We start from the raw sequence: 12240 nt of genomic DNA, 5'->3' as shown, positions 1-12240 counted from the left end.
AACATAACCAAAAAAAAAAAAGCCAACCCAAGAAACCAAACCAAACCAAACCAAAACCCAACAGTCTCCAAAATCATTTATTCCCCTCCTCCAATCTCGAAAAATTCTATGTATGCTGGACAAGGCCAGATCAGTTTGTTCAGTATTTTTTGTTGTTTATAGTGTTTGTATTTTTTTCTTTTTCCTGCCTTTTTTTTTTTAATAAGTAAACTGAAAAATTATCGATACAGTCAGGAATCACGAACATTGTTAAAGACTCACTTGGAGATATGAAACAAGTAAGCCATGAAGTCTTCTACCTTTGCAGAAAGTTCAGCGGAGGAGGAGATTTGGAGACGTCCAAGTCCGCTAACAGGGTAGAGTTGTACGCGCCATCTCCAGAACGCTAAGTGTGCTTTATAATACATTAGGGTAGAGTTTGCTGACTTCAAGCGATGACTGAGATATTAACAGTCACTGCTGAAATTTTTTTTCCCAATACTTTTTCCCACAAATGATATCTCCCAATCTCGTTCGCTGTAATGGTTCTGATATTTCAATTAAATCTCATTAAGTATTTATATATTTATAAATAAATAAGTATTCTTTTTTACACATAATACTCTTTGTCCTTGTTTTTCTGTTTCTTGTGGCCACTCTTTGAGCTCTGCTGCTTCTCCTTCACAAGCGTGCCGTTGCTCTGGGCCGAGTTGCTGATGTAGTTCCGCGTCTCGTCCACCTGATAGGACCCTTCGTCCCTGTTCCTGTACTTGTACATGGCATACAGGAGGATGAGGATGCAGAGGGCGGCAGCAGCCACAATGCCGACGACCATCCCCGTTGTGCTGCTCGACTCGCGGACCACCTCTGAGGCCCCCGGAACCCGTCTGATTCCCGGCTCCGTGGGGTTTGCTGTGGGCACATTACGGAACATGGGGGAAGTGATTAGCGGGCTCTTCAGCTTTGTGCTGTCTAGCTCATAGGCAGTGGGCAACGGAAGCAAGACTATGTCAGGCTGGGGTTTGAGCTCACGGTTATTCATTTTGCCGGCTGGCAATTTGGGCACCATCCCAGTCGAGGACGAAGCTGTGGAGCGGATCAGCTCAGGGGACAAAGACGTGGTAGTAGTCCTACCAGTTTCGGAGACTTTGTTAGGTCTAAAGTCCTTGGATTCCCACTTGGGTGCGTGTGCTTTGTAGCCACCTTCGAAGATTGAAGTGGAAAGACTCTTATCTGTTACCAAGGAGAAGGTGGTGTAAAAATCTTCATCATCAGTAGGGGGTAGGTTAGAGTCAAAGGTTTCCCCTGAGCCATACCCAGATATCACCAAGCCATCATCATCACAACCATCGCTGCCTTGGTCCGACAAGCAAGGTAACCCCGCCTCAGAGGTCATGGACAGGGAATCTTTGGTGGTCTCAATAATGGTGAGAAGGGGGCGAAAGGTAGGGGGAAGTGTAATGAAAGGTGCACGAGTAGCAATAGGAGGGATATCTAAAGGGTCTTCTACAAGTAGAGGGATAACTAATTCACCTCCTGGGATGGAAAAGAGAGAGAGAAAAAAAAAGAATATTAGTATGCTTTAATGGCACTGCATCATTTTCAACTCACTTAGCTCAAGGGCAGTACATGGTTTGAGTATTATGTAAAAGCGTCAGGGATCCAGATTTCCTGTCATAACTACACTACCAACATACTTTCCTGGGGTTTCCCTTCACTGTTCCCTCCCATCCTGCTTTTGATATTATGGTAAACTGCATGTTCCATTTCCTCCCTCTTTTAACCTAGGCTGGGTACATACAGTGAAAAACTGTGAAATTTTGGGGACCCAAAGTTTTTGATTTTGAAGATACTCTCAAGTGACTCAGAGGACATTGATTTTTGGCAGTGACCTTTCTTAAGCAACTGGTTACAAGACTGTTTAACTGAATTGCTTCAAACCTTCATACAGCAATGTTCTCTTAGATGGGTTTTACTGCTTATCTTACCAGTTTTTCCTGGTACTTTTCCTGGTGCTTCTTTTCATTTAAGAAAATGTTGGTATTTCTTCTCTGCCATTCAAGTCTGCTTTCCTTCTGCAGCAATTCCTATGATGTCCTTTCCCATTCTGTCTTTTCTTCTTGATTGTTGCCCATTTTTTAAACTGTGGGAAGGCTCATGAAAGTGAGGGATGGAATAACAACCAATACTCACTGGGGTCCACAAAGGTACACACCTTTACTCAAAACTTTTTCAGGTCTTTTTAATCTTTACCACCCTGTTCTACACTGGACATGCCCCTTTCCTTTCACCTTCTTGGGCTAATAATGCCCTATCAACTTAATCTTCAGTTCTTCTTTTCTTTTGCTGTTATTTGATTAAAAATTGTGATAGACTGTGTTGCTGTTGATGATAAAACTAAATAAGGACTCTGATGACCCAAATTAGTGCTTGAGCCCAGGACTGTACTGCAGATGTTGGTTTCACACCTACTGTCATTTCTTGATATGCAAATAGCTATAGAAGCATAATGAATTACTTTAATCTATGTTTGGACTGTATAGTCTTCTGCTGACATACACGTTGCAGACACTTCTTTAAAGGCAAGCTGTGTTGCTTTTGAAAGTTTTCATGTAAATTTTCTCTTGGGTCATTTTTCTTTGGTTAGCCACTTAAGCTAGCTGATTTAAATACAAACTGAAGGCTTTATCTTACACCATGTGTCTCCAGGTCTATAGGAAGAGAGTGCAGCTCAGTTCAAGATATTTCTAATGCATGGGAAATTTTGATTTATACTTTATGTTGCTTAAGGAAAGAGAGGCAAAAGGAATTTTAGCTTCTAAGTACATAATTCTAGCTTTGACTTATGTATTAATAATTGCCAGCGAAGAGTCTGACATTGTAGTGACTGCTGAAGGTGTCAGGGTCAAAACTCTGCTTTCTCTGATCTACACTATATATTACAGGCACTCATTTCTCACTGAATACTCCCAATAATGCCCATGGGACTTTTATAAAGAATATGCCTCTAAAATCATAATCTCATGCTAAATGTATTTAGAGAGCAATACATTTGTACAAAATACATATTGAGGATAGCAATGCACTGGGATACAGAAAAGGTACTTAACAGTTTGATTAAATCTGGACAGCTAAACTAGCAGTATTGCTTATTCTTATCCTTGATGAGAAACTGAGTGATGACACAGTTTAATCATTTGAAATGGTCAGCTTTAACTCAGAGGTATCAGGCTAGAAATTAGGCCAAAATAAGGAATGTGGCACTTCACAGAGTCTCTTAACATACTTTCATGTAAAGTTATCTGTGAGGTAAGATACAAAGGACCAATCTGAATATGCTGCTTAGTTTTCTGAAATTTCTCAGCATGTTTATACCACTTCTGATACTGAACAAAGGAAGAAAAAAACATGTAAAATAATGCCAATCTCTTCAAATTACATATCTTCAATAAAAGTATGGAAAAAGCAAAAAGCTGTAGTGTGCCAGACAGCTACATGGCATTTTGTATTTGAATGTCTAAGCTGTTTTCTGTGAAATGTAGAAACAGGAACATGTAAGGTGATTTAGATATGTCCCAAAGTCCTATCCATGTACGACATCCATAATCTATGCAAACAGGTGGTTTCAGAATAAACTTGCAGTGTGCCTCAGAGAGGACGATCACCTGTAAGTCTGGAAAAAATGAATAAAATAATAGAATTTTGGTGTATATGAAATCAAATTGCATGACTGTGGAATCTAAGTCCCAGAAAGTACGCAATAGACAGCGTCCCTTTAAGTGACTTTTTCAGATCAGTGTTTTGCTGTTAAACAATCACATTAATTTGTGATTTTAACACACCATCTGTAAAACCCAATTGGAGTACTAAAGTTTGGCATTTTTTAATTGCTTATCTAAAGCTTTGAAGTTCCTTTGTTATTAAAATCTATTATATTAGCACATGGCTTCAGTATGCAGTTGATCTGCTAAACACTGGGCAATATTCTGGGCAGTTTTCTTCCAAAGAGTAATTTTTGGGGTCCAGTTTATTATTAATTTCCTAGATTTGACTTCAAGGAATTGTAAATGTCTTGCATCTACTATGAAGATCTTTCTTTAGCCCCACTTTCCATTTGCAAGCTAACTTGCTTTACACCAGTTAGTCTTTCAACAGTTTTTGTTGCTGTTCATGACATGAGTCAATGATCAAAACTACTGCAATGACTATAAAACGATCATGGCCTTCCTGAAACATCAAGAAAAGCTGATGGAGTTGCCAGGTAAGTGAGACTTCACATAAGTGGTGGAGAGCAGTTTGGAGCTCTGATGCCAGTAGGTCTGCTGGATGGAAGACAGTAGGACAGAACCAGAAATGAGTTTTACGAAGCCTTAATCTCTCTTATGTGAGAAGGGAAGTAACTTTCATACCAGCAAGGTTCCATTAACTTTGATTTCCCATACAATTATTTAATCTAATCTCTAGTTTTATTCCAGTGTCCAATGATCCACAACATGTTTGCCTGTACACTGAAGAAATAAAGAAGCTGTTAAAGGTCCTTCCTTGGGAATCATGTCTCTATCAAGGAATTCATTTGTTACACTTACTTAAGACAATGTATCTTGTGGGAGCAACAGAGAGATGGGGGTAAGGGTGGCAATGATGCTAGGTTTTTTTGGGTTTTGTCTGTCTGCAATGGAAGAAGCCATGAGACTGAGAAAAAAGCTGTGTGGGGGAAGGTAACTCAGAAAAAAGTACTCTAAATATCAAGTCTGACTTCTGTTTTATTGGTATGTTAGGCATCTATGCAAAACTCACAGCAAGCTAGAAGCTGTACATCTAATAAGATGTATGCACAATTAATACTTCTTGGGGTACATGATTTATAAAGGGAGTTATAACACCCTTTAAAATGGCATGATAAAAATGCCACTCAGTCTAAAAGAAATGTGTTATTTAAGGACTACAGAGAATGTAAATTCTGAAAAGCTCCCAGGAAGGTGAGAAACATGATCACAGACATCTATGGAGAGAAGCAAGTGCAAATTTTCATATAATATCTGGCAAAGAACTCTGTTCCTGGTACTACATTTCTACTCATAAGAGACACAAGAGGGAGTCTGATGACAGGCAGATGATAAAGTGGGGGGGATCCATCTTCCACAAAATGACAGCAGAGACACCAGGAGCTGCCCAGAGCCAGCTGTCCTTTGATGGAGAAGTCTCTTGCCCACATCCCCAAGCTGTTTTTAAATGTAAGCGCTGAAAGATTTTAAAAGGCAAAGTGCCACTTAGTTGCCCAGTTTGTTCTTATGGGGGAATTGGACTCCGAAAGGTCCGCTGTGAAGGCAAGTTCTTTGAAGATCTGGATATTCAGTAACAAAACTAAAAGCAGTCCTGGAAAAACCTTACATGACAATTTGGAAGGGAATTGCATTTCAGGAAAGTTTTATGTTTGCATTTTCCTATCTGAAGTTTTGATTTTCTAACAGTGTCTCCAATTTTTAATCATGAAATTAACTCTTTGCAGACTTGAAAAAAACTTACAGCTTTTATTTCCAAACTTTCATGCTTAAAACAAAATGACATGCCCATCACCCAGACTGGGCCTTGGCTTTGAAATATATGTTCCTACTAGGCTTTAATTCTGTTTGTGGATGGTATGGACTGTTTCCTGGTAGCAAAAGGGSTTTTCCTTCTTTTTTTCTTTTTTCTGTTGGCTGTTGAGCACCAGTTATCAGTGTTCACTGGTAGGCTCTGAGTTCAGGATTGCTTTAGAAATCCAAAGATATCACAAGGATTTTCCAGATTTATTTTTCACCTACTCTTTACTTTCTTTCCCAAGCAGGGAATGGATGTTTCCAAGGAAGAAATATGTTTATCTCTTAAAGGCTTCAGTTGCCAGCACAATGCCAAAGAATTACATGTAAGGGAAACAGATAAAATGGTTTCTTCCACAGTGATATGGATGCAAAATTAGCATCCCATCACCAGTATAATTGCAAAAAATTACTGCACAACAAACAGGAAGCAGCACTGAGAGAACTGAGGTCTGTGAGGTGGGAAACCCTAAACTAAGCACCCAGTGCTCTGCTTGGCCTTCTCATTCCTTGAAACAAACACTGTGTGTATATTCCTTAAAAGTTAGCCTTTTAAATCGAGCACATATACTTTTTTCACAGGGCTGTGCTTTTCTTTAAACTACCAAGGTCATTGGGGATATAAAAGGTCTACTTTAGCCTTGAAGCTGCCCTGCTTTTTGCTTTATGAGTGTATTTATAGATATATAATTCATACCTCTGGGGCTGATCTCCAGTAAGAGTTCTCTACCACTGGAAAAGACAGAATGTTAAAAATTTAATAGAAGCCTTATGAACTGTGAGGATGTTGTGGGTGAGTCATGAATGCTGAGGGCACCAAAAAAAGGAAAAAAGAAAAGAAAAACTGCAGTGTCCGCCAGCTTTCATTTTTATAGTCAAGGCTACCTCACTGGAGTCTCAGGCGTCAGAAAGACACAGGACAAAAGGTGAACCAAAATGAAGCCTGAAAGATTCATCTTCTCACAATGACCAGAAGAGACACACTCATATAATCTCTCTCTTCTCCAGATGCAGTTGAAGAGCTTTCAAATGCCATCCAAAAAGCCTGCACAACACATCCACTTTGCAGGTATTTGAAACTTCACATCTAAAGTTTCTCATCACATCTTATTCTTATGCTCGCTCTGAAGCTTGACTCCACTTTCAATATGAAATAGCTGCCACAGAAGATATTTCCTTACCTTTTTTTCCCTGTCTGTATCAATGCAACATCAGTGCCAAGAACTTCTCATTAAATGACTGGGTTCATAAATTTCAGTCTAATGGTGTTTTAGTTAATTCTCCTTTGAGTCCACTAAGGATGAGGAGGGGAAAGTATTCAGAACAAAGTCCCTGGTCACAGGAAAGATGATGCTAACATGAAACCTAGGAGATGAACATTCTTAATATTTTCTCCTCTCTGCAGTCTAATTTAATTGAAATTGACAGTCAGTAATAGAGAGGAAAACATCATTTCCACAATGGAATACCACAACTTTTCATCTCAAATAACTCCCTTTCCTTTCAGAGACCATACTGTCCTCAAAGCATTAGATAGAACTGTACTTCTTGTGGTGGAGTCTGGTTGGTGTGGTGGTTGAAAAGTCCCCCAAACTACATTAAAAGACATTGGTTACTGCAGTGCTTCTTAATCCATGGTTCATGAGCAACAGAAAGGTATGGAGTTCAAGAGAGAGGTCATGAATCCCATGTTAATGTTGGAATGTCTTTCATTGCTGCAAATTCTTGGTCATCTTTGTGCAAACAGTCTCAGTCCCAGCAGTGAAACAGATACTAGTACTTTCCATCAAGGACCTGACATTGTGTTTTCAGGCAGGATTCCAGAGCAAAAATGAGTATTCCAGCATCCAGATACTGAGCTGCTCTGAACCAAATGAAACATGCTCTCTCCCATCACTATTTTAAACTCTCATGATTAATCATGGTAATGACAGCTTTGTATCCAGCACAATTATTTGTTCCGTTTTCAGCATCAGTTGTTCAAGGGACTTGACAGTTGAACCTAAGATACCTCTTAAGTACTTTGCACAGCATTGCCATGCAGGGATGCTGAAATCATACGTCTTTATAAGGAAGTACAGCTTTTTATTACTTCCACCAAAAGCTCATTGTCATTTAAAGGAATTAATCCAAACCTCCTTTGGAACAAAGGGAATTTTAGAAGTCTGGGACACAGGCTTTAGTAGGAAAGTGCCTGTCAAATGTAGCATTTCTGGAAGGTAGTAGCAAGGCTGATACTGGTCATAGTACGATGGGTTTGTTTACCTGGTAAGAGTACACTTGAGAGTATCATTTTGACTGTGACATCAGGCACATAATCAACAATTAAGAAAACACTTCCATTGAAATAAAGAAGGAATAATGTAGAGCTGCAGTAAGAAGACCCTGGGAGCTACCATTATATTAAAGGAGTCTCACTGGTTTTTAGTTGCAATGAACTCTGCAACACCAGGCTACATACAACTTAAGTAGCACGAAATAAAGTAGCATTATTGGGGTTCTTCTAGGGAAAGAGAAAGGGGGAAACAAAGCCATAGAGAAGGACTGATAAGAACAGGAGCAAAGTACTACAGGCTCCTTCACCCCCTCCTAGGCAGAATACAATTTGGTAATCAGCAATACACAAAGAGCACATAACATAACATCAAATGCAAACTTATTCAGAAAATAAATAAAAGAATTTATGCAATTTTCCGAAAACAAAACCATACATTAGAAAATAAAAGTGCCGCAGAAACAAGGTCAGAAAAAGAAAAGGAAAAACATAACAAGTCATTCACTTTATCAGCAAAAGAAAGATTAAAACCCAAGAAAACTGAAAAAAATGCAGGAAATGAAAAATATCATTCCTTTTTAACAAAAAAGTAATCAAAAATATAAAAAAATATTTAGCAAGCATACCACATTGATTTCATAACAGTCAACTTACATCAACAAATTGCCCGCATGTTTTTTGGCATGAAAGGAAAAATTTACAAAAGAAAGTTGTGTAAGAATGCTCTTAGACAAGTAGCATTGCCACATTCTTGTAACTTGTTTTTTTTTTGTTGTTGTTTCTTAAAAACTTTTTTAGCAAAATGTTTATTATTTCTTTTTAAATATAATTGTTTTACAACAAAGGGCGATACAGGGAGGCAACAACACATACATCCACACCACATAACATGAAAAGAAAAAAATCTTGCACTTAACAAATTCAAACTTGTTTTTTTTCTGCTGTTTTTGGTTGTAATTCTTTTATCTTATTGAAAGTTGTTAGCATATTACAGTTGAAAAATCCTGTACATTTTATAGAATTTACTTTTGCTTGTTTGCATATCTACATATATAATGTTTTTTGAAAAGCAAGGTTTGTTGCTTTTTTGCCTTTTTGGTCAATTTGATATATATTTTTTTAAACATTTTCTTTTTTTCTATAATTTTTGTGTGTGTGTGTGTTTTAAGGAATGGATGACTGCACATAAAATTTTAACAATGCTAAAGAAGGGGGTGGTGGGGGGAACTTATGGGAAGAAAAAATGCCTAGGGTGGATGGAGTGGGAGTGTAAAAATCTATGAGTGTACTACACAGGAGATGAAGATGATGGGAGTGAATGTGTAAGTCAGTTGCCATGTCCATGTAAGGGCGGTACGGAGTGATCTAGCAGCATTAGAGCTTCTGGCTGTAAGGAAGGGATGGGCAATATACAAAAACAAATGAGCATATTCATGCCCATCAACAAAAAGAAAGAACAGAACTCTAACATTGACAATCTCACAAACCCTAAGCTGCAACTTCTTCAACATGCAAGTTACAAAAAATTAAGAATTATAGTATTAATATTTACATTTTCATTAAAGGTTCTCAAATTATAAAAACAGTTAAAAACTTTTTCCCTACTAAAAATAGCAGTAAAAATACATAAACTAATAATAATAATCAGAGAGTAAAACAAAAAAACAAGGAAACTATTTTATGCATTGGAATCAGAACAACTTCATCTGTAGCTACCCACAGCCTCCGTATTCTGAGAATCATCTTCTCTGAAGTCCACCAAATTGATATCAGTATTCTCAGTAATTTGAGACAATTATTTCTTGAGCACATCAAATCACTGTTTTGAATGTAATGACTGTGCTGGCACACCCCTTCCCCACTCTCAAATTAGATTTATATTATGCATATATATTATTTATATATGCTTTTATATTCAGATTCTCTGGAGAATCTCAAAAGTACAGCTGTGGGATTCTGCCAGTGAAGTAGTTCCTTATTTAAAGAGGAAAGTAGGGGGAAAAATCGCAGAAAACAATTCATAACTCTCTTGTTTTGTTTGTTTTTTTCATTATTAGATTGGAACAAACCAAATCTAAGATAGAAATTCAACCACTGAAAAGAAATACATCAAAATATAGCTATGTAGAGATATACTAAAAAAAAAAGCAAAAATGAAAAAAAGCACTTTATTCCCAGTAAGAAGGGAGAAAAGAAGAATTGTGGGGTTTCAAAATTTTATTTTTAAAGAAAAAAGTATTCCACACACTTTCAAAGATGAACGAATCAGATGCACACATTGAAAAGGAACAGACAAAGCAGTCTAGGAACACTTTCATCATTTGGATAGTTTTTTCTTATGGATTGAATTCTCTTTCCTTCCCTCCCTCTTCCATTTAAATTCATTTTTGATTTTTGGCCAAAAACCCCACCACCCTCCAATGTTGCTTTTTTTTTTAATAGATCTTTTTTTTCATTACTTCTTTTTAAAATAAACATGGAGAGGAAAAAAAAACTGGATGTACGTCATAAATAGACATAGAAAAAGATAGAAGAAATTGGCTGAGATCGACAAATGGGTTATATAATAGCTTAATTTTACTGTAGGATGTTAATAATAATGCATGCTTAAAGTAAGTTGCATTTAGGGAAAGTAGAAAAACAGAAGAGCAAGCAAGGGCTGGGGAGGGCAGGCGGGAGGGCCGGGAGGAGCGGGGAGAGGTTGGAGTTGTCCCATGCCTGTCCCGCGAGGGCAAAGCACATTCCAAAAGGCTCGGAGCATTTCTGAGAGGAGGCTGGCAGGGAAAAAGGGTGAGGAGAAATCATAACATATACTAGGAAAGACTTGTTGCCCTCACTATGATCTCCTATTTGGAGCAAACACATAAAACTCAAGATTCTCATCCTTATGTAATTCTCTAGGCTATACTCAAAACGAGTGGCATTTATTTTTGTCCCTAGTCAGACTGGGTTTATTCCTGTAAATACTGATCAGCTTGAGTGAAGGGTGAAGAATTAATTCTTACAAACACACTCTACTTAAAAGTAACGATTAGTACCAAGGAGCCTATGCTGGAAATATTGCTCCAGTGCATGTTTAGTCACAATGGCAAGCTGTTATTCACACATGCAGTCAAATATGATCACTGCTGGGAGCTCACTGCTGCCAAGAGGCTATCAGAATCCAGGCCATCTGAATTACTTATTGAGGAAAGCATCAGCCTGGCAGTAAGTGTCAGAGGAACAGACCTGCCATTGGTTTAAGTGACAACTTAAAGTAGTAAACAATACAGCTAGTAGCATCTGGTACTAGGGCATATGATTTTTTTGTAGGCAAAACCCCCACTATTACCATTTAGACTGAGAGACTAGTTCCTGCTGTTATGAAAGGGTTTACAGTTCAAGAAGACTTTACTAATCAATTCTATCCAAGTCTTACTAAAACTGCATCCCAAACACTGTAACTCCTAGAGCAGTCCTGGGCCTCACATACGCTATCTGTATTTTTCTTGTATAAAGCCCAACGTCCCAACCTCAGAATCCAGGAAGGAATTCAGGGCCCCAGCAAAAGAAACAGTTCTGTCAGATGTTTTAGGAAAGAAGAAAAATATAAACCTGTGGACCCTGCCCATGAGGAATCTCTCCTGAAGGAGTGGGGAAAAGGAGGTTGTACACACTGCATGTATCCTAGTTTTCCACCAGGAATACCAACAAGACCACTCCAAAACCAATCTTCAAGGTTGTGGTATCATCAGTCAATAGAAGTGGGTGACTAACTCAACCTTGAGTTTCTGGAAACAACAGGAAGAACCCACCCTATAGACACAGTTAGTGATACTTTGGTATAAACATGATAATAACGAACAAGCAGGATGTTTTGGTGCTTCTTAGTATGAGAGGCAATAGTACCTCTAAACACACTGAGAAATCAGTATTAATTCTGGAGAATGTTAAATAAGCATAAATAACACATAAACAGCCCAGTTTATTCTTAGATGGATTCCTGAGAAGTGGTCAATTCTGGTAGAGCTAGTCAACAGTAGAGGAGTTATAAGAAGACTCTGACTTCTACTTCGGAAGTGCTGAGGTAGTGCCAACTACCAGCACAGTGCATCTATAGCTGAAATGTCTTATGCCTCTGCTGCAAGGCTGCAATGGAACGATATACTATATTTCTATGAAAAATATGTTCAGAAGGGAAGAGGTTCAAACAAAGAAGAAGAAACCTGGTCACGGTAATCTCCGGGATAGAACATGCAGGTTAATGGGAGTGAAATGTTATTCTACATAGGATATTTGGGGGATTCATTTGTGGATCAGAAAAGACTGGCTATGACTAGAAAAAAAAAGACAGAAGTGAGGCCTTTGCAGACTTCAGTTGGGGATTTTTATTTGGTAAGTTTTCAAGGCTATCGTCCCTTGCCACCA

The 12240-nt window shown here is 38.2% G+C and overlaps 1 protein-coding gene across 1 annotated transcript in view; it reads right to left on the bottom strand.

Moving 5' to 3' along the window:
* Positions 1 to 200: 200 nt before the first annotated feature.
* LOC112974807 (neurexin-3-beta-like) overlaps positions 201 to 12240 on the bottom strand; it is a 173972-nt gene continuing 161932 nt past the window's right edge. The window contains exon 7 of the mRNA XM_026084155.1: positions 201 to 1515. Within this exon, the coding sequence (XP_025939940.1) occupies positions 590 to 1515 (926 nt within the window). The 3' untranslated portion in view covers positions 201 to 589. The remainder of the gene's footprint in view (positions 1516 to 12240) is intronic.

The sequence above is a fragment of the Apteryx rowi genome, unplaced genomic scaffold (genome assembly GCF_003343035.1).
Source record: "Apteryx rowi isolate R43461 unplaced genomic scaffold, aptRow1 scaffold_627, whole genome shotgun sequence".
Taxonomy (NCBI): domain Eukaryota; kingdom Metazoa; phylum Chordata; class Aves; order Apterygiformes; family Apterygidae; genus Apteryx; species Apteryx rowi.
Note: the sequence above shows the minus strand (reverse complement) of the source record. Positions and strands in the feature narration are given on the sequence as shown.